This window comes from Spironucleus salmonicida, chromosome 8, assembly GCF_000497125.1.
Source record: "Spironucleus salmonicida strain ATCC 50377 chromosome 8, whole genome shotgun sequence".
NCBI classification, from domain to species: Eukaryota; Fornicata; order Diplomonadida; family Hexamitidae; genus Spironucleus; species Spironucleus salmonicida.
In genome coordinates, this window is record NC_090603.1 from 746,664 (window position 1) to 766,712 (window position 20,049).

The 20,049-nt window shown below is 44.7% G+C and overlaps 13 protein-coding genes and 1 non-coding gene across 14 annotated transcripts; 7 read left to right on the forward strand and 7 right to left on the reverse strand. All coding sequences in view use genetic code 6, as the record gives it.

Moving 5' to 3' along the window:
* Positions 1-124: 124 nt before the first annotated feature.
* Positions 125-1,702, forward strand: SS50377_28148 (uncharacterized protein; the record flags this gene model as incomplete). The annotated part of the gene is made up of 1 exon (XM_067911924.1): positions 125-1,702. One exon carries the CDS (start codon positions 125-127, stop codon positions 1,700-1,702), a length of 1,578 nt encoding a protein of 525 aa, XP_067760946.1.
* Positions 1,703-2,431: 729 nt separating this feature from the next.
* Positions 2,432-3,424, forward strand: SS50377_28149 (uncharacterized protein; the record flags this gene model as incomplete). Its single annotated transcript, XM_067911925.1, has 1 exon — positions 2,432-3,424. The coding sequence occupies one exon, from the start codon at positions 2,432-2,434 to the stop codon at positions 3,422-3,424; it is 993 nt and encodes a 330-aa protein (XP_067760947.1).
* Positions 3,425-3,438: 14 nt separating this feature from the next.
* On the reverse strand, positions 3,439-5,265 carry SS50377_28150 (uncharacterized protein; the record flags this gene model as incomplete). The annotated part of the gene is made up of 1 exon (XM_067911926.1): positions 3,439-5,265. One exon carries the CDS (start codon positions 5,263-5,265, stop codon positions 3,439-3,441), a length of 1,827 nt encoding a protein of 608 aa, XP_067760948.1.
* A 94-nt stretch (positions 5,266-5,359) lies between these two features.
* SS50377_28151 (RNA-splicing ligase RtcB) lies at positions 5,360-6,592 on the forward strand (the record flags this gene model as incomplete). Its single annotated transcript, XM_067911927.1, has 1 exon — positions 5,360-6,592. One exon carries the CDS (start codon positions 5,360-5,362, stop codon positions 6,590-6,592), a length of 1,233 nt encoding a protein of 410 aa, XP_067760949.1.
* Positions 6,593-6,633: 41 nt separating this feature from the next.
* On the reverse strand, positions 6,634-9,039 carry SS50377_28152 (Long chain fatty acid CoA ligase; the record flags this gene model as incomplete). The annotated part of the gene is made up of 1 exon (XM_067911928.1): positions 6,634-9,039. The coding sequence occupies one exon, from the start codon at positions 9,037-9,039 to the stop codon at positions 6,634-6,636; it is 2,406 nt and encodes an 801-aa protein (XP_067760950.1).
* Positions 9,040-9,174: 135 nt separating this feature from the next.
* Positions 9,175-9,248, reverse strand: SS50377_t20130. Its single transcript has one exon. It is a non-coding gene; the product is annotated as a tRNA-Val (tRNA).
* Positions 9,249-9,334: 86 nt separating this feature from the next.
* On the forward strand, positions 9,335-9,970 carry SS50377_28153 (uncharacterized protein; the record flags this gene model as incomplete). Its single annotated transcript, XM_067911929.1, has 1 exon — positions 9,335-9,970. The coding sequence occupies one exon, from the start codon at positions 9,335-9,337 to the stop codon at positions 9,968-9,970; it is 636 nt and encodes a 211-aa protein (XP_067760951.1).
* Positions 9,971-9,994: 24 nt separating this feature from the next.
* SS50377_28154 (Serine/threonine-protein phosphatase 2A activator) lies at positions 9,995-10,930 on the reverse strand (the record flags this gene model as incomplete). The annotated part of the gene is made up of 1 exon (XM_067911930.1): positions 9,995-10,930. One exon carries the CDS (start codon positions 10,928-10,930, stop codon positions 9,995-9,997), a length of 936 nt encoding a protein of 311 aa, XP_067760952.1.
* A 55-nt stretch (positions 10,931-10,985) lies between these two features.
* Positions 10,986-12,827, forward strand: SS50377_28155 (uncharacterized protein; the record flags this gene model as incomplete). Its single annotated transcript, XM_067911931.1, has 1 exon — positions 10,986-12,827. One exon carries the CDS (start codon positions 10,986-10,988, stop codon positions 12,825-12,827), a length of 1,842 nt encoding a protein of 613 aa, XP_067760953.1.
* Positions 12,828-12,992: 165 nt separating this feature from the next.
* On the reverse strand, positions 12,993-13,874 carry SS50377_28156 (uncharacterized protein; the record flags this gene model as incomplete). The annotated part of the gene is made up of 1 exon (XM_067911932.1): positions 12,993-13,874. One exon carries the CDS (start codon positions 13,872-13,874, stop codon positions 12,993-12,995), a length of 882 nt encoding a protein of 293 aa, XP_067760954.1.
* Positions 13,875-13,912: 38 nt separating this feature from the next.
* On the reverse strand, positions 13,913-15,781 carry SS50377_28157 (Ubiquitin carboxyl-terminal hydrolase family protein; the record flags this gene model as incomplete). The annotated part of the gene is made up of 1 exon (XM_067911933.1): positions 13,913-15,781. One exon carries the CDS (start codon positions 15,779-15,781, stop codon positions 13,913-13,915), a length of 1,869 nt encoding a protein of 622 aa, XP_067760955.1.
* A 20-nt stretch (positions 15,782-15,801) lies between these two features.
* Positions 15,802-16,914, forward strand: SS50377_28158 (uncharacterized protein; the record flags this gene model as incomplete). Its single annotated transcript, XM_067911934.1, has 1 exon — positions 15,802-16,914. The coding sequence occupies one exon, from the start codon at positions 15,802-15,804 to the stop codon at positions 16,912-16,914; it is 1,113 nt and encodes a 370-aa protein (XP_067760956.1).
* Positions 16,915-17,046: 132 nt separating this feature from the next.
* On the reverse strand, positions 17,047-17,775 carry SS50377_28159 (Cysteine-rich membrane protein 1; the record flags this gene model as incomplete). Its single annotated transcript, XM_067911935.1, has 1 exon — positions 17,047-17,775. The coding sequence occupies one exon, from the start codon at positions 17,773-17,775 to the stop codon at positions 17,047-17,049; it is 729 nt and encodes a 242-aa protein (XP_067760957.1).
* An 81-nt stretch (positions 17,776-17,856) lies between these two features.
* Positions 17,857-20,049, forward strand: SS50377_28160 (Uridine phosphorylase 1; the record flags this gene model as incomplete). The annotated part of the gene is made up of 1 exon (XM_067911936.1): positions 17,857-20,049. The coding sequence occupies one exon, from the start codon at positions 17,857-17,859 to the stop codon at positions 20,047-20,049; it is 2,193 nt and encodes a 730-aa protein (XP_067760958.1).

Sequence of the window (20,049 nt, forward strand, 5' to 3'; positions counted from 1 at the left end):
TACCAAAGTGGAAAGGTAAAATAATTATATATATTATACTATATATAATTAATTTTATATTAACGTTTGTACAGTATTATAATTATTATATATAAAATAATATAACATATAAATTATAAAATTTATGATTGAGTAAAGTATAATTAAATGGCTGGAATCACTGAAATAAGACTAGCTTATACCTGAAAATACAGTAATTTCAAATTTATTACTAGAGGCACTTTAGCTAGACGATATATCATCTGTCATTTGTTATCTCATTTTTGACTTATAAGATGAAATTCCTTAATAGAAACGTTTAAATTTTATCCAAAATTAGTTAGACTTGCCTGTAACTAGTATAGCAGATTTATAACAAAATAAAGATCTTTTTGAACTATTTTTAACGAAATTATCTTACAAAATAGCAGAAATGTCACGTGACTCTAATGTACTACCATAATTTAAACTAGAATCACAAAACGAAGAATCGTTTGGTTCGTTTGAAGAGAAATCTCTTCATGAATAAGCATATGAAATTAATGTAGAGGATTCACCAAAACGTTAGAAAACAGAAGAAAGCCTTCCGGTTCCTTTAGAGCCATCAACAGCAATCTAGTAGGAATTAATATTTGAAATATAAAGTCTTAACACAGAAAATTAGAAACTCGCTTAAAAAGCCTTATTATATGATTAGATTAGAGTATTTTTCATAGAAACATATAATGTGGATTTAGTTTAGAATGATATATTTATGTCATCAGAAATTTTAAATCACTTTGACAAAGATTAAACTTAAATTAAATTTAACGAGCTTGAAATTGAAATTTCATTACCATAGTTAACCGATTAAAATCTCCTAAATTTACTATAATAACAGGTAAATGCGGAGCTTGAAATATCACCATTTTAAATTAATATTTTAAAAACAGATACACCAACATCAATTTAATACATTAAATAACCTTCAAATGATATTTCCTTCTATTAAACTTAAATTTAACAATTGTAAAATGAAATTTAAATACTTAAAAATAATTCTGTAATGCCAATTTTAACTGCAGAGTCACCAAAATCCCGTAGTTCAAGCAATATGAGAAAATAAACTGTAAAAGAAAATGAATTTTCTGATATGTTTAATTTTAATGTTTTAGGAGAAGAAAATGAATAAATGACAAATTCATGTAGTAAGTTTATTATGGAGGATTTGAAAGATTTGATTGTTAGATTAAGTAAAAATGATGCCTAGTTTTAGGTGGTTTTGGGGCAAAATTTGAATGACTAAAATGTTATTTAAATGATTGAAGTTTTAATGAATTAGACTAGATAAATAGCTAGAAATGAGCTTAACAACGCTGATAATTTAATAGCAGAGCTATAGTCATAAATTTAAATTTAGGAATTATAATCTACTAGAATTAAATAAACACCAGGCACTAAACTTTATAATAATGATATGATATAATTCTAAAAGCTTGAGAAATAGCGAAATTTGATTTAGTAAAATATCAAAGAAAAGTTGATTTTGGAGAACTAAATCAAGGATTTAAAAATTTAATTAGATGGATGGTAGCGTCGGTGCAGAGCTTTGTAAATTAACTATGAAAGTGAAAGATTAGCTAGTAAACGGGTTGTAAATGTTGATAAATATGGGCTAGAGCGGCTCCGAGCTGAACTGGCAGAGACAAGACGAATCGCTGAATTTAAAGGCATAAGAAAATGATATTTAATATTTAATATGTTATTATTAACTGGTATATTTTAAATGAAAATTTTTATTCCAACCTTATAATCTGTTTAAAATACTATAGTAATTTAAGCAGATATTTATATGCCAATATGTAATTTAATTGTAAATATGATAACTGATTAGCATGTTTACTAATGTTAAAATATTATTACAAATTTATTTTTTGTTAATAATTGTCTTGTTGTATTTCAAGATAGTTTAATTTAAATTTTAAGCACTAATTTTAAGTTAATAAGGTCATACTTTTTGGATAATTCATATTAGTGCATTAAAATTTCATGTAATAATACAATTTTAATCTAGAGTGGTACTATTCTTTTAGAGATAACCACGGAGTTGGAAAAATAAACATTCATAATTCCTGATAGTTCTGATATTATTAACAAAATAAATGATACAATCGTACTTTTTAAAAATAATAAATTATTATTTATTTCTTAAGAAATACCTTTATCTTCATTATAATCAGTGTCTATACCACTTTATATATCTTCTTATACAAAATCATCATACTTAGTAGTCTATAGTAATAAATTTATAGTTATATAAAATACTAAAGTTATAGCTGAAAAACAAATTTAAGGAATAGTAACTTCTGTATATTTAGATGAAAATACTATCTTCTTAGGATTAAATGATGGAAGAACTTAATAGATTGATAAAATTTCATTAAATATATAAAAAGAAACTGCAGTATAAACCATGCTTCACTAAAAAATTTCTGGAAAATGCGGCCCAATCATTTACGCAGGGAAGAATTTATTCGCATCAGATACCATGGTATGGCGTGTAAGCGAGAATCGAATTGACTTTTTCGTACCTTATCACGGAAATTAAGCTAAGATTTCAGCTGGGGGTATTCTAAGTAGTGTATTCTAACCATTTTCTAATGAGATACGGGCGGTGAGGCCTGGTATATCCAGCCAGTTGGGAGACTGTCTAGTATGTGGAAATGGCAAAGATTTTTCACTGTATCAGGGTACGATGGTAGAGCATATATATTTTACCGAAGCTATAGATTTTATATCCTTATTCCGACTAGATGGAGAGGCGTGTATAATTGCATGTGGAAAAGACAAGCTCTACATAAGGCGCCAATCTTAGTCGGATCTGTACCAATTACCCCTCATATTGTAAGGTCGTGTTTAGCAGGTATAGGGGGTAACTAGTAGTGTATTCGTAGTTTTGTCTACCTCTGAAATTTTATTCTATGAGTTTTATAGCAACCAGTTCCGGGTTCTAAAGGCGATCAAAACTTCATAGGTTATTAAATCATTAATTTATCATCCAAAAGGAGCACTTCTGGTATTCCTAGAAAATGCTCAATGTTGTATCTATGTATACCGGGATGGTGATATATTTGTTTCTGAGAACACATTGTTTCATCCCTTTATTCAGAATAATATTACACTAGATACAACTGGGCTCTTCCTAGCCTATTTATAGGATGGTGGTGTCGTATTTGCAGAAACCATGAGTCGCCAATAGGTTGCGCTCCTAGAAGCAGTTGGTGCAGAATAACTTGGCTTCACCACAGATAACCGACTATGCTTTGGTGGAAAATACGGGTTCGTGATTGTGAGGTGTCCTGATGCAGTTGCAGATGTAGTGGAGGGATTCCTGCAGAATAGCATAGCATCTGGTCTCTCGATAGAGGAAGTGTATGATAGACATGATATGTGGTTGTGGAACTGAAAATTTGAGAAAATTCACTCAAACATGGAAAGAACACATGTTGCTGGACCACATTCAATGACCGCTCTATAGAAGGCATCGTGCACATCTTCCAAGGCACTGATATCATCGATATCAGCAAGCAGCCGTATTGTTGCTATCTTCAGCTAATCTAACTCCGTTCTATCATTCCGAGCCATAAACCCAACTAATAGGTCTGTGCTACTGACTGGATCAATTAAGGTTTCAGACCCAAAAAGTATACTCCGTGCTGTCTGGGGTTCAAATATCATGCGTACATCGCGGGAGAATACTAGCAGTTACCTAATACGCTCCTTAGTAATAGGCCCATACCGCTCGCTCTCGCAATCTAATTCCATACTAATGAAGTTTTTCACATGTAAGCGGTTCTTCATCAATATCGCAATCTGTACTTCACGCCGGTTTAGTCGGATTCCCCTGTTATTGTCAGTGTGAAGTTGCATGATACCTTCGTAAATTGTTTTTATGGCACCCTTGCAAAGCAACTGTACTTCAATAAAGGCATTACCTAGTGAAGATTCACAACAAGAGAACCGACTTGTAGCTGCGATCTCGTTCAGTAAGGGTGAGCATTTGAGCCCTAGACCCTTGCTCAGTTTAGCTACTTATTGCATACTCGGTAGACTGTATCGGGATAATAGTGGTCTGGGGAATTCAGTCAGAAAGCATCCACTATTATCACACTGGTTGGCTACAATTGCCAAGCGGTCTAATGGTAATATTATGAACTCAATGATTAGTTAGGAGTATGAGGCTAATACAAAGCCAAAGTAAGCGCAAACACGAGTTAAAATACTGGAAGGTGCTACGAGTCCGTAACGCTACCGGAATGCTATCTCCGCTTGTTGTTCTGTACGGACGTCACGCTATAGCGTCCCAGATAAACGGGTACTCTAGTACATGGATAAAGGGCGTGCATCTGGTGTCCTTGCACGCCTGAATTCGGTCGAGTTAGACCGTCCCAGACAGGTAACTTTCATTCCTAAAGCTGCACGCTCTCCGTGCCACTAAGATAACGGTTGTTCCTTAGAAAGATGCTACTCGAGTCGCCTGCTGATTAGGAAGGTTTTGAATGTAGTACGAGAGGCCCCTTCTGGGAACACCAGTCCAACCAGCTGTTTAACAGGAGATGTTACTCTTGACAGTGCAAGTTATCCTTCAAGTTATACTGGACATCCAACTACAGCAAAACTACAATGTTATATGGTTTTATAAGCGTTTTCAAAAGTGGGATTAATGGTGCCACATATAAGTGTGTAGATATCTATATTTTCATCTATCGTAGAGCCAACTGAGGAAGAACGGATCTGATGCACACTTTTAGGGAAGTAATGTAACATCTTCGAGCGGTTATCTCGGAATGCTTGCACAATTTCGATAGCGCTTGCCCCAAAAAGCAGCTGGAGGTTGCGACAACAACCCATTAAGTTTATACTCTTGGGTACCAGTGCGTAAACTTTAGGATAGTTCTTATGTGAACGTATTAGATTTAATGGCGGCATGTTAAAGTACTAGACGACGGCTTACTCGAACAGTTCTTAAAAAGCTGCCACCTGGAAACGATTGAAGAAACACAGTACGTCCGACAGCACCTAATGTGGGGAAATAAATGCTCCGATACCGAAATAAAGATGTGATAGTTCATCTAGGATATTGTTAGTTGGTTATTAGAGTGTTGCATATCTCCGGATCTTAGGTAGAGGAACCAGGTCAGCGATTGAGGTTATATTCAATAGTTTTGTAATTTATCCATATTGCTGAGACAGTCCCAGAAATTTAGGGATAGTGAGTGGGCTGATAGCTTGCACGATCTAGTCCATTTAGTGATGTGTGCTATGTATATTATTAGATATATAAAATATAATAGCATATCAGTAACTAACTATACTTAACGTTCAATATATCCCTTTCCTAATGGAACTACATAACTTTGCTCCAGACTTCGATCCAACCCATCCGTAGGTATAGTAGCTAGTCCACAACCTTCAACCTACACATATCACCTTCCTTCCCGATGCTCATCTTGGCCCTACTGCCCCTGTAGGATTTGCTGCTAGGACGACCCGCGTGTGCCCCTCGGTAATTGGAGGTGATGCAGGGTGTGGCTTCCTCATGTTAGAGGTAAAACCAGTGCGTGTAGATTTTCAAGCGCTATAAGAATTTCTCGAGCGCGTAGTTCCTTTTCAGGAAACTCCCGTCCATACTGTTACTGTTGTCTAAGAATTCTTCGAGTTTGCCATGTCGATAACCTAGTGTCCCAATACACCTACCTTTTCAGAATTTACCACCCGTCGAAAACGCTTCGAGTACCAATTTCGATCTTCAATTCAACTTTCCTCTCTCGGGAGCGGTAATCACTTCGTAGAGATTGGTCGCTCCTCCACTTCAGGGATGATGGCTGTAACAGTGCATTCTGGCAGCCGTAATGCGGGATAAGCTGTCTACTAACAGTTCCAACAAGTGTGCTAGGTTTTCGCTTTACACGGGGTGAAGTGTTAGACTGCTCTCTTCACCAAGCTGCTAGATGAGATCCATGCAGGGAACCAGGTGCATCTCCCTATACTGCTGCAGGGTCCCTTCAAGCGGGCAGTCTCTGCGAGGTTCCGGGGAGGGACACCCACAGCTTTATCCCTATTAAGGACCACAACGATAGAAGAAGAACAACAACTTGTGCTTCCAGACGAATACGTTCCATTGTATCGAGAGACAGTGGAATTTCTGACTATAGTTGCTCATGTGAACCGCGCGGCTATAGCTCTCCAGATCCGGAATTACTTAGGCATGGAACTTCTAAGTAGTATCACCGGACCGCACAATTTCATCCGGGGAGACATCCTACGTAAGGGATCGTAGGCAGCAGATGGTAAATTCATAGTGGCACTAAACTGCAGGGATGGAATTCTGGTGTGCTAGTCCAGTACAATAGAGTCCGCACCGCACGGAAGCGGAAGGGCTGGAAAGAAGACGGAGCTGAAGCATATACCAGATGAAGGAGAAGCCGGTGATGTTGTGAGGTTCTGGCGCGGCTATAACGAGGGCCCTGGCGGTTACAAGGACAGCACTGCGGCTATCCAGGCAATCAAAGCAATGGGTATCGACATTGTAGACAGAGTCATGCCACTGTTTAGCTACAAGCGGGGGAAGTGAGAGTGCTAGCCACTGAGGCAAAGTGGTAGTATATTGATCATTCATCTCATCCCTGTGAAGTTGCTTCCGCCGCTGGAGTGGCTTTTAGTATCTTCCAGAGGACCCTCAGATACCGATTTAACCACAATAGCTGCCACTTGCTCGACAGTAGGCCCCTCTGCCTTACTGAGCCTGTTGTATATGTCGTTGCACACAGATGCATACTTGTCCCTACAGCTGGGGCGCTTCACCTTCATCCCAGGCGTGAGTAACCCGTTCTCAGGGGTCCACTGTTCCGACTCTAATACAATTGCCTTGGGAATTTCATAACCCTTCATGGAAGAAGCCTTGCCAAGGGCGCGGAAGTCATTCATGATGGCAACGATGGCGTCAATACTAGTCGTAACCTGGTCGGTGGTTTTGACTTTCGTTCCGAGATAGTTCATGTTTGGAACTACCACCGCAATTGGATATGGCTCATAACGAGAGGCGTATACGTACAATTGCTCCACAAACCTAGATTTGGAGAGCGCATCTTCAATCTAGTTTACCGAGATGAACTCGCCCTACGACAGCTTGAAAATACCGCGCTTTCTGTCTATAAGCTAGACCTGCTTCGTGACGGAATCGAATTCTGCTATATCCCCAGTGATGAACCAATCACCGTCAAACGATTCTTTTGTCTTCGCCTCGTCGTTCCAGTAGCCTTGAAACACGGACGGTCCTCGAATCAGGAGCTCACCCCTAGGATTCGTTACCTCCAGCTATTTCCCAGCAAATGTGACGATCTTTTTGTCTTCAATCGTATATCCCATCTCTGGAACTGAGCGAATGCGCATCTGAGTCTCAGCCTCCAACGCCTCGCCTATGAAACCGTAGTTCATTGTGTGGATACTCTGCACCGCACCGTGCGCGGACGTCTCCGACATACCAAACCCTTCGAACAGATGCACGTTAAAACAAATTGCAATAAATTCACCATGAACCTATGATAATGGAGCAGAACCAGTAACAAAAAGACGGCATCTATTACCTAACATTGGGGGAAATTTTCTAAAAACAATACTAGTCCATCTAGGGAAATCTAGCCTTCTTTAGTCAGTTGTTTAATGATTTATCTCGTGCTTTAACTCTTATATGGTTTTCTTACCATTATAAATATCAAGCAAAGTGTCGTTATACTCTTTTCTGAAAGACTCGTACCAATATTTTCTGCTGGCAAATGCCTTCGAAAACAATGTTCTTACAATAATGCTGCTTGCCTCTATTTTGCTCATAATTCCCTCAACAATTTTTTAGCATATTCGGGGAACCAAAAAGAACATGGTAATCCGCAGCTCTTTTACGTCATCTAAAAGCCCGGTTGTAGCTCCTTGCCAGTAGCCGTTTGCAGCGCCGATGTACATTTCGACGCCCTGCAAAACGCGCATGTAAATGTGAGCCAGCGGCAAATAACTGATTCCGTACTCCTACCTATGTGCCATTTTTTGCCCCAGACGGTTGTAGCTCTCCTTTTCCGGAATGACCCTGTTCATGACCATGTGGAAGCTGGTGTGGATGACGTTCTTTTGCGTCAGCATCACTCCCTTTGGCTTCCCGGTCGTCCCACTTGTATACACCAAAGTCATCAAATCGTCCTCTTTGGTTGCGGTTTCGTCGTACCGAATCACGAGGTCTTCGGCCTCGAAAAGCTCCTCGCCAACGTCTCCGATGAGGCTCCAAAATGTGTGTGTGGCAAGTTGCACCTGCGGTGCAATTTTGATGTTTTTGGTCAAAATTTGGATTTCTGCCTCAGCAAGCAAATAGGAAAAGTTTTTGCCAGAAAAAGAGCTGCAAATGGCCGTTGCATCAGTTGCAAATTCTGGCGCAGGGTCGAAGCAGCCCTCGGCCTTGTCGAACTCGTCGAAGACGTCCTGGCCGCGCGGCTGAATGGGGACGGCGCCCGGGAGGTCAAATTTGAGCTCCGCCCGGTACTTCAAAATAGCGGCCCTTTCGTCGAGTCTGTCGTCCATGAGGATGACGTTCGTGAACAGGGGCGCCACCTGCGCCAGAGCGTTTATTCTGTCGACTGAGGCGAAAACGGTGTGGATTCCAGAGTCCTCGCACACGAATTTGATCTCAGCTTACGACTGCGTGTCGTATAGTGGGACCAGAATAATACCGCTCGCAGAGCATGCAAAATCAATAACTGACCATTCTGTACGATTTGGTGATATAATACCGGCCCTGGACCCTTTTTCGAGACCGATAGATTACAGTTTTCGCTGCAGAAGGGCTGTCATATGGTAAACATCTCTGTAAGAGTACCACTCGAAAGGGCCTCTTTTTCCCGAAGTTAGGAATTATCTCGTTCCCAGAAATCTTCTGTTGGGGTTGAGTTTAGCCTGTTTTAGAAGTAGTTTTGGGAAGGTATTGGAGTCATCAGGGATTAATTTAGTTGTTGCATCAAACTTACAGTCATAGTCCATTTGAGATTTAGGAGTGGTGAGTAGAGGATTGCATATTTACTCGGAAGTATATGATATATTGTGTTTCTAAAAATATAGGTTTTAGGAGAAAAGATAAGGCTTTTCTACAGCCAATATCTTTTATTTTTATAAATTTGCTTCTGCCGGGGCTCGAACCCGGGACCTAACCCATGTGAAGGGTACGTGCTAACCAACTACACCACAGTAGCAATAGCTAATATACATTTTAATAAAAATACATACTTTTAGTAATATAAATTATAAATAATTATAAAACTATATTTAATTTAATAAAATGAACTATTCAACTATTTTAAATAAGTAAAATCTTATGCCTATTTAAACGTTTACTACATAAGCATAGTAGTTCTAAAGATAAAACTAAACAGCTACATTAAAAAAATTGTAGAACTCTCGTTTCTTATCTCAAAAACTTAAAGATTTTAATCATTCTGACATGTCTTAAAAATCTTCTATTAATAAAGACCTTATTACTACAATATAGGATACTATTAAGCATGGTACGTCATAGTTAGTTCATACTTAGATATTGGATAAAACAAGATTACCCTCATTCACTGCGAATTATGTTAATAAAATTTTTTAAACATATTCCGCAGATTTTTAAAGCAGTGAAGCCATGATAATACGAATTTGTGCTGATAGAAATTTATAGTTATCTGAGTTAGAGAAATATATATAAAATTTAGAAGCTTTTCCGAACCAAACTGAAGTATCTTCAATAGTAGATACACCAACCTCGTAGTTTGCGGATCCAGAGGTTATTGAGTCTGTAAATAGTAACAATATTTAAGGAGCGGATTTAGAAGTTTTAAGAAATGAGATTGTAAAATTAGTATAAGAAAATAATGATCTGTAACAGAAACTTTTTGATTTAGAAAGTGAAATTATGCTTAAAGAGCTAGAATGATTACATAAATTTGTATCTTTAATATCACTCTATACCAAAAATATTACCAAACCAAAAATGCTACATTACTGGCCATTTCCCAAATACTTCTTCGTTATAATGTCTTCTCATTCCTTTAAATATTTTTGCCCAGTTCATTCCATCTTTATAATGTATTTCAGAAATAAAAGGGCTATTAATTTCGAGTGAATAACTTTTAACTTCTATAATATTACTTACCATAAAAGCATATAGGTTTTTCTCTCTATATTTCATTATTTATGAATCATCAAAAATAATTTTAACTGAGATATCGCTCATCGAAAATTAACTTGATCCAATTACAAACGGTAATAGATTATAGTCATCTACCGACCATGCTCCTCTAGAACCTGCTGGTTCCAATGTATAAATATTTTAAATTTTTAAAGCAATTTACATATACTTTGGGAATAAATTTAAAACAAATGATTGGAGATCTTCTTTTGATCCTGCAATTCCAATTCTACAAAACGAAATAAACCAACATAAAAAGTTAAGTTCATGCCCAGTACCATAATCTAAACGACCATAAGAACCAAACATATCCATAAAATAATATTTAATTTCTATCCAGGCTTCTTCATGATTTAGTAAAACATCTTTATGTAATTCTTCTGATACTGTTTACAAATGCTCAATAAATTTTAAAAATGAAGGATTGCCGTATCTTGACTATCTTTATACTGGGGGTATAGATTCAAAAATATTCAATACTTTAGTCAATATTATATCTAATTTTGAAGTAAACTCAGTTTACTCTACAGAATAACAATCTTATCCTTATGCTAATACACATAATGTATCTATAAAATTGTTTAACATCAAGAAAGTCTTAGAAAATTTAAACTTGCTAAACTTATGCTTGTCATCACATATTAATTTTTGAGGTTGAACAAATGTAGTTGGAATGTCATTCATTGCTATACAAAACATAAACATAAATTATTATGTATAAATTATCATTTATTATCATTTTAATTTTCATTCCCTGCTAATGGAATCAGAATCAGAATCATTAAACATGGACTTCATTGATGATGGTCATATTGAAAATGTATCAACATTAAAATAAACACCTAAATCTGTTATTCTTAATGACCTCAACAAGTTCAATATTATTCTTGCTGATACAACCAAACCATCATAAGCTTTAGAAATATTTGAAGAGTTAATTAAAATCAATGCTAAGGCCAAAAACTACTTTACTGAACTCCCATATTCCTTCTGCTAATGTGTGTTAGATCTTTTTAATACGCAATTTGACGAGGCTATCTTTAATTAAAAACTTTAGAGAAAAGCCAAGTAAAAATTTGACCAATTATTAGTAGACTATGCATTTTTAAAAGATAACGCAATTTAATAGCAGTCTAATACTTAAATCCAAGCTTAAACTGAACAAATATCTAAAAGAGATGATGATCTTGATATTAACCGTATTTACTCATTTTTTGGTATTTCGTTTTAAGAATCCGACGAAATTATTTCTGAATAAACTTAAATGGACGAATAATAGTCTATATAACAAATTTAATCTTCTTGTTTAACTATTTATTAATAGGCTTTTAATATTATGACATACTCTCAATCACCATCTTGCAGGGCACATGCCGCACTTTCATACTTAGAAGGAACTCAAAATGAAACACATGATATTCTCCCAACTTTATCTTTCGCGTTCAGAGAAATTTTTGAAAACTCTTTGCAAGAACAATCTTTCACAGTTTAAAAGAAAAAGGAGGTTAGAACATACTATAATAGACTATTAGATGTAGGAGCTCATCTTTCACAGTTTTGTGATTGTTTAAACCATCTCATAATCATCCTTTACTTAAATTCGTCGGAATACTTGTAATTAGTATATATTCCAGGATTTATCCGTTCCCTTGCTGATCAGACAGAAATTTCTGATAATTTCATCTTCTCAGAGCCCGAACACTGTGAGGTTTCTTATAAAGAGTCGATTCTTTTATCAAACTATTCTTATTATAACAATGATTTTAATTAATAATTCAATGAATTCTTAGCAATTTCTCCACTACTCTTTGTTACTGAGGCAATCAGTAAACTTAACTTTAAAACCAATAAGGTACCGTTTTTATATGCAGCTCTAACTTATATTACTCACGCTACACTTTAATAAACAGAAGAGTTTATGTCCTTATATTATTTCCCTACACCTGTTCAATAAGTTCAAAAAGTTGTTGAGGTAGCTAAAAAGTCTAATATTTTACCTCTGACAATAAATATGGAAGAAGAAATTGTAGAGGAAATAACATTAACTGATATTTAAAAGCTATATTTTACAGTTTTAGCACGTCTTGCAATTAAGCAAATTAACCTATTGAACACAAAAAAAGCAGCGTTAAATATCACTAAAATTCTCTCATTTGATGGTACTTTTGATAATAAATTTATCACGAAGTTCTCTCCTAAAAATATCAACAGTTTGCTCTTTTCTGCAATAGCATTGCGAGTTTTGGATGTTAAAATTTCAGACTTTTACGGTGATTAAAATTTGAAAGATGGAAACACTGAAAATGACTGGGGAATTATTAAGAAAGTAGTAGATGGTGGACAAGAAGTTGAAGTTAAGGTATTAAGAGCATTTATAAATATGGAGTATATTGGTTAAAATAGGGAAATGGATTAAAATAACATATTTAGTGAAATCCCATGCTTTGATATTTTGAAGCCAGCTTTCGATGGAATGTCCGCTAGAGTATTTTTGATGGAAAATACAGGTATTTTAAGCGAAATTTCAGTTGACGGAGTAATTAGTTTCTTTGGAGTAAGCTAATAAGTTGCTCAAGCAGTTTTACAGCGTATATAGGAATGAAATTGAGGTTATTTAAGATCATATTATATGTAAATATTATATAAATATTAACACTTTTTAGATGATAATTAGTAGTTAAAATTAATCAATAAACAATTGATGCAATAATCATAAATTTTTGTGATTATAGTTTATGAATTATCAAATAGTTAATAGACAATAATTTCATGGTTTATAATAAACTTGACTTTTACTAATAAAATATTTTAGCCAGGTTGAAAAAATATTATTTTTGTAATTCGGTATATAATTTTTATGTTATATTTAAAGAATTAACAGAATTTTAGCACCAGTTGGAAGTGCGATCCACTCGATCACGCATACTCTTTCTACGTCGATGACGAAGATCTGGGCGGTCGTGACCGAGAGAATGAAGCCCTCTCTGCTGAACAAAACTCCGAGGTCCTTCTGCATCTCTGGATGTTTTTGCATTACCGTTTCGAGCTGAACCGCGTCCTTGAGCGAGAGTGTCTGGTCGATGACGCTGTCCTCGACTGAGAAGGAAAAAATCTTGCACGAGGGGCTGCATGCGTATATTTTGTTCCTGAAGAAGCAGCCACCGTGGAACGTATTTTTGCGGAGTTTGGTGCCTATCTGGACATCGGGGAGGAGCAAAAGCTTCGTGAGCGTGGAGACGATGATTTGGTGCTTGGACGAGTTGATCTGGACGATCGCGGAGTCGAACTGCTCGGAGAAAGCGACCTGGTCCGAGTCGATAGAGTACGTGAAGAGCTGCCCAGTGCTGGTCCCAAGGTACAGCAGCTCGTTGGCGAAGTGGATGGTGGTCACTCCCTTGACCTCGTAGGACGAGTGGTGGGTGGACTGGGTGAATATTTCGGTACCGAGGAAGCCCGTGGCTATGGTGAAGAACTGGAACGTGAGGAATTGTTGGACGACCTGCTTGATCTGGAGGGGGAGGCGCCTGCCGTCAACCGAGATCTGGGTGTCCGAGAGCTGGTAGACGAGGCCGTCGCGGGATACCTGGTACTGGTACTGGGGGCTGTAGTCCTTCGGCAGCGCGAATGAGCGCTGGGACTTGTGGTACATTTTGAGGCTGGGCCGGATATACAGTGACAATATAATAATCATTACCTACTGTACAGAAGCGTCTGCGCAAACGGCTTGTAATGGCCGATGTCGACGGCGGTCACCATCTCGTCATTGCACTCAAACCACTGCTTCCCGCTCTTGACGACTGCGATGTAGTGGCCGCCCTGCATGATGCCGTAGTGGCAGATGAAGCCGATGAGCTGGTACTGCCCGCCGTGCATCGCGATGACGTCATTGAACGCCACGGGGGTGTTGTTCTTGAGGTAGGACACGCCGTAGTCCGTGTACTGCGCCGCGAACCGCTTCAGGTTGATGAACAGGTACTGGCTGGTCTGGACGATTTCGTTGTGCTTGTCCCCGCCATCCGCCTGCTTGCACTGCGGGCACTTCCAGCCCTCCATGAACTGGGGAGTGTAGGAGTGGGCAATGCACTCCGCCAGCGACACCAGCCGCTAGTAGTTGATGCCCTGGGCCTTCCTGAACGAGTCGACCACGTCGAGGTCCTTTTCCTTTTTGTTGAACTGCCTTTCCAGGTCTTTCGACTGCACCGTAACCTGCAGTTGGCCATTCTCCAGCAGCTCAAAGTCCGACTCCCAGCACTTTTTGTCGCTGACGATCTTGCACAACCTATCGGAGCAGAAGGGGCGCGCATGGGACAGCACGGCCTTGTCCACTAGGTCCTTGTACGTGGCGGGCTTTGACTTCTTGAGCTGGACGAGGTCGTCGTAGCCCATGAACGGGATGTGGACCGAGATGGACTGGTACCTTTGGATCTTGATGTTCACCCACTGCTGCACAAAGTGCTGCGTTGCGGGGTTGGAGTCCGCTACTGTCACAATTACCACGTGCTCCGTGTCAAACTGCTTCACGTTTTGCTCCATGCTGCCCTGGAATATGCCCTGCTCCATGCTGAACTGCCGCTGGAATCGTTACTTCTAAGCGTTGACCTCCGATAGCTGGTCTTGGGTCAGCTGAGCACCCGCGCCTCCTGCCGGGCTATCCGCCTCTTCCACGTTCTAGTCCCCGGCCTCCTCGTCCGCGACGACCTCCTCGCAGTCTAGCTCCATGACAAACTCGTCGTAGTAGAGGTTGATATTCGAGAGAATGGTCTTGAGCTCGCAGCAGTCGAACTCTAAGCTGTAGAAGTGGAACTGTGGCTAGAGCATCTGGATTTTCTTCCGCATCATCATCGTCCTGATGGCGTCGAACAGGTTAAACTCGACCAGCTCCTCGGACAAGTCATCCAGCGATATCGTCATACTCAGTATTTTGCTCCCGGGGGCGATGATTAGGAACCTGACGTTGACGGCGGAGTCGCTGGCCTGCTCCCTTTGCTGGGGCGGCGTCTGCACGATGTCAAGGTCCAGCCCGTTCCCGCAGGAAAACCCGTTCGAGGAGTACCCGCACTCCTTGCAGTCGACATGCGAGAAGTCCTCTACCCTGATGCTCTTCTCCACGTAGGAGTCCATGCCGGCCTCGAAGCCGCTCCTGCTCTGCCTGATGAACTCGTCCCTGTCCTGTATCTCGGGCTGCGGGACAAATTTGCCGGTGCTCACGTTAGACTCGTCGCACAGCTTCATGATGAACCGCTGCAGAATCTCGTTGGAGTCGCCCTGCTCGGACGGGTCCAGCTCCGGGAAGGTGTCGAAAATGCTGACGAGCAGCTCTTTGGGGTTAATCGCCTTCTTCGCGCTCTGCTTCTCCCTCTTCCTATACAGGTCCACCAGTGTGGAGACGAGATAGTCCTTCGACTTAATCTGCGATAGGTCCAGCTGCAGAGCCAGCTGTATCGCGGAGTTGATAAAGCAGGTAGCGCCCAGGTTCTCTAGACCGAAGGGCTTCATTAGAAGGGAAAGAGGACGAAGTGTAAAGCGATTATTATGCTGGTCGCCGTATGATTGCATTTATTTAAATTTCTGCAAAAATGTCATTCCAGCCTACACTTTTGCTGCCGCCGCTGCTCCCCCCGGCTTCCTGCTCGGCGGAGATAAATAAATTGCTGGATCAGACCCATTACTACTTCCAGCAGAGGAGCTTCCAGGAGGCCCGCACGCGCCTCTACGAGGCCTACGCGCTGTTTCAGGAGCGGGACGCGCTCTTCGACTACTACAAGTGCTACTTCCACACGATGAACGGCTACCTGCTGTTCCTCATGGTGCAGTACGACGCGTACGCGGAGCTCACCCCGGACCCCGCGAAGTTCCTCCAGCTCGCCATGGTCTCGCTCATCGACGCGATCGACATCTCCCAGAACCTGCAGACCGCCGACCGCGCCGTCCCGCGCTTCTACATCGGCTTCCTGTACTTCTCGCTGCACAAGTTCGGCCTGGCGCTCCGGTTCTTCCGGCAGGCGGAGACGCTGGCCCTCTCGGCCGAGGGCGCGTCCAGCGCGATCAGCACGATGGCGAGCTACGACGTGGCGGTGTGCGCGCTGCGGGGGCTGCAGAGCGGCCTGAGCGTGAAGTACGGGGAGCAGCGGATGGCGTACCAGAAGGAGAACCTGGTCGTCGTCCAGCCCGAGACCATGCGTCTGGACAACCCGCGCTTCGAGCAGCAGACGGAGGGCCGGTTCGATATCGTCGACACCGTGAGCCAGGCCGAGATCGAGCGCCTGGGCTTCGTCGGGCTGACGAGGGCGGAGGTCCCCGAGGGCCAGCTCCGGTTCGACTTCCCGGACCAGATGGACAACCGCAAGACCAAGCAGCACGTCCTGGCGCTGAACGAGGAGTTCCGGCGCCTGGGTGCCCAGTTCCGGCGCTCCGTCGGCGAGAGCCACGTCTACACCAACCAGTGCCAGCTGGCCGTCGCCGAGTGCCAGCGGCTGTCCGAGGCGGCGACCGAGCTGCTCGAGTACGACGGGGTGCTGCGGACGCGGCCCGCCGGCATCCTCACGGACATCCACGACCAAGGGGACTACGTCTCGCGGGCCCTGGACCAGTTCGGGGCCAAGTTCGCGAAGATCCCCAAGCGCGCGCTGTACGTGGAGGTCAAGAGCGGGAAGAAGAAGGGCAAGAAAGGCAAGAAGGGCAAGAAGTGAGTGGCGAGTATTACGTTTACGCCTGCCTTCGGGCGTCGGCCCTGGGCTGGGACGGAACTGCGCGCAGCAGGGCCAGCGAGTGTAGGGGTGCTCTTTCCATGCCCGAGGGCGAGCTCAACTGAAAACAATCGATCACTTCTTGGACCTCCTGATGAAGTAGAACGCGAGGCCCCCGCCGATGGCGCCCACGGCCACCAGGGCTCCGATCACGATGCCCACTGTCGCGCCGGTCGAGAGTTTGTTGCTGGGATCCGATGGGTCAGGAACGGGGGCAGGTGGAACTGGAATAGGGGGTTCTGGCTCTGGCTCTGGGTTAGGATTGGGGTCAGGCACGGGAACCGCCTCGGCTGTCACGCACAGTATTCCGACCATCTCATAGCCCTTTTCGCACAGCGTGCAGTCGCCGGTTGAGTCAGTGGTCATGTGGGGGAGGCATTGGTTGCAGGAGAAGCTAGTGCTGTCCACAGCACAGTTTGCACAGTTAGTTTTCTCCCCACAGGTACAGGCCGATGTCGAGGCTGCTGTACAAACAGTAAGCACACTGTCATTGCAGAACTTCGAATTAACCACGGCACTACACGTCCTCGTGCAGGTGCCGGTGATGGTGGTGGTGCCCAACGTTTTCTTGCTGTCGCACTCTGCGCAAAACGTAGCGGAGGTGCACACCTTGCAGCCCGCAGCGCACGGCATGCACTTCTTGGTAGTCGTGTCGCAGTAGCCAGAGCCTCCGTCGCGGCACTCCTTATTCGTGGTGCAGTCGATTCCATCCGCTGCTTCCATTCTTGTTTCGAAATATCCTGAGACGCAGTATTGGAACGATACAGACCGGAATGCGTTTTTTCCAAAGCCGGCAATATGCATTTATAACAGATAATACCGATATTTAAAAACAAACATTTCTAGTATAACCCAGTATCAGGGCCGAACCGCAACATCCCGAGCATGTCGCTGCCGAGGCACGGGACCAGCCTTCTCGACCCATGCCCATGCTCCTAACACTCGCACCGCGGGCACAGTCGGCCGGCACGGAGTCGCACCTCGCATGCCGCGCAGTGTGCGCCGTCGGTTCCGGAGAGGCAGGGGACGCTGGGCAGAGTTTTCGGAGCCGGTGCCGGGCAGCGTGGGCTGGAGTATCTCAGCACCTAGTACCGCCCTCGGGCGCGTGGCCGACCCACCCGCGAGAGTCGGGAAGGACCAGGGACCAAAGCCAGCTCACTCCGCGCCTTCGTCCCCCAGCACCATGTTGCCGTTCAGCCGCGCCTCCACGCTGCCCAGGGCCCCGCGCTCCACGATGCGGTCGAACTCGTCGGCCTGGTACTCGGCGCCGAGCAGGAAGTCCGCCATGCCCACGAGCGCGCCGCCGCTCCGCACGTTGCGGTAGAGCGTCTCCCCGCTGAGCAGGGCGCGGTCGGCGTCCGCGCTGGAGGTGGCGACGCACGCGAGCGCGACGACCCCGGCGAGGCAGCCCTGGGCCATGGCGAGGTAGGCGTGGAGGTCCGCGAGCACGAAGCGGTCGCGGTTCAGCAGGTGCAGCGCCGCGAGGCCGAGCACGACCGCCGCGAGCGCGAGGACGGCCCGGACGATGGCCAGCGCCTCGCCCCGGAGCGTGCGGAGCCCCCGGAGGCGGTCCACGCGCGCCTGGAGGCCGAGCAGCTCGAGGGCGCACAGGCAGTCCGCGGCGCCGAGCAGGGTGTAGAGCCCCAGGAAGAAGTAGAGCGAGGGGCGCGCCAGGAACACCACGGCCGGGGACAGGAAGGCGAGCCGGTAGACCTGCCCGACCGCCGAGCGCACCTTCAGCACCTCGTAGGTGAAGACCTGCCGCGCCTGGATCTGGGCCGTGCCCGCCCCCCGCAGCGCAGCGAGCAGGGACATCTTGCGGGGGCGCTCCTCGGCCTCGGCGGCGGCCTGCTCGGCGCGGGGCGGCTGCTTGGCCGGCCTGGCGAACTCCGGGATGCGCTGGGGCTGGAAGGCGTGGCGGCCGTCCTGCGGCACGACGGTGTACATTCTGGAGTTCGGGCGGCGGGGGTATAATAATGGGGTGGAGCGGGCCGGATGGAGCGGCGGGTGCGGGCCCCCGAAGCCACCTTTACGCCCCGAAGCCGCGCGGCGCCGCCTCAGCGCGCGAGTCGGCGTGAGTTGCGGAAATCACAAATCCCGAGCGCGAGCCAATATTATGTCCTCCCCGCCGATCCCCGCCAAATCCAAATCCGCCACTCCCTCAATCTCATGACGGACATGAAGAACGCCAACTTCCCCGTGGACGCCGACAACAGGACGTACCACCTGTACCTCAAGCGCGGCGAGGTGGCCCCCAGGGTCATCACCGTCGGCGACCTCTCGCGCGCGCTGCTCTTCGCGAAGCTGCCCGGCTTCAAGATCATGTTCGTGAGGCAGGCGCCCAGGCTCTTCACGACCATCACCGGGACCTACAAGGACGTGCCCGTCACCATCATCGTCTCGCTCATGGGCATCCCCAACATGGACTTCACCGTCCGCGAGCTCCGCTACGTCATCGAGGGCCCCATGTCCATGATCCGCATCGGCTCCTGCGGCTCCCCCGCCCCGTTCACCAAGGTGGGCGACCTGGTGGTGCCCAAGTTCCACCACACCGTGCTCCGCCTGCCCGACGCGTACCTGTCCACCGACGTCAGCGAGAAGTTCCACATCTCCAAGGCCATGCAGGGCGACGACAAGCTCCACGAGCTGCTCATGGCGGAGTGCAAGAAGACCGGCAAGAAAGTCTACGACGGCCACAACATCTCCGCCTGCTCCTTCTACTCCTCCCAGGGCAGGACCGACGCCAACTTCCAGGACCACAACGAGGCGCTCATCGACTACCTCGTGGGCCAGATCCCCGACCTCGTCGGCATCGAGATGGAGTCCGCCCACCTCATCGACCTCGCCCGCATCGCCACCGTGCCCATCTACGCCGCCGCCGGCCAGCTCGTGCTCGCCCAGAGGAAGTCCCAGGCCTTCCTCTCCAACGACGAGAAGCACGCCGTCGAGCGCGAGATCGGCATCGCCGCCCTCGAGACCGCCATCGCCTTCGTGATCCCGGGCATGGTCGAGCAGCCCGGCGCCGTCTGGAAGGAGTTCAAAGGTGAGATCCTCGGCGACGCCAAGGCCATCCAGTGA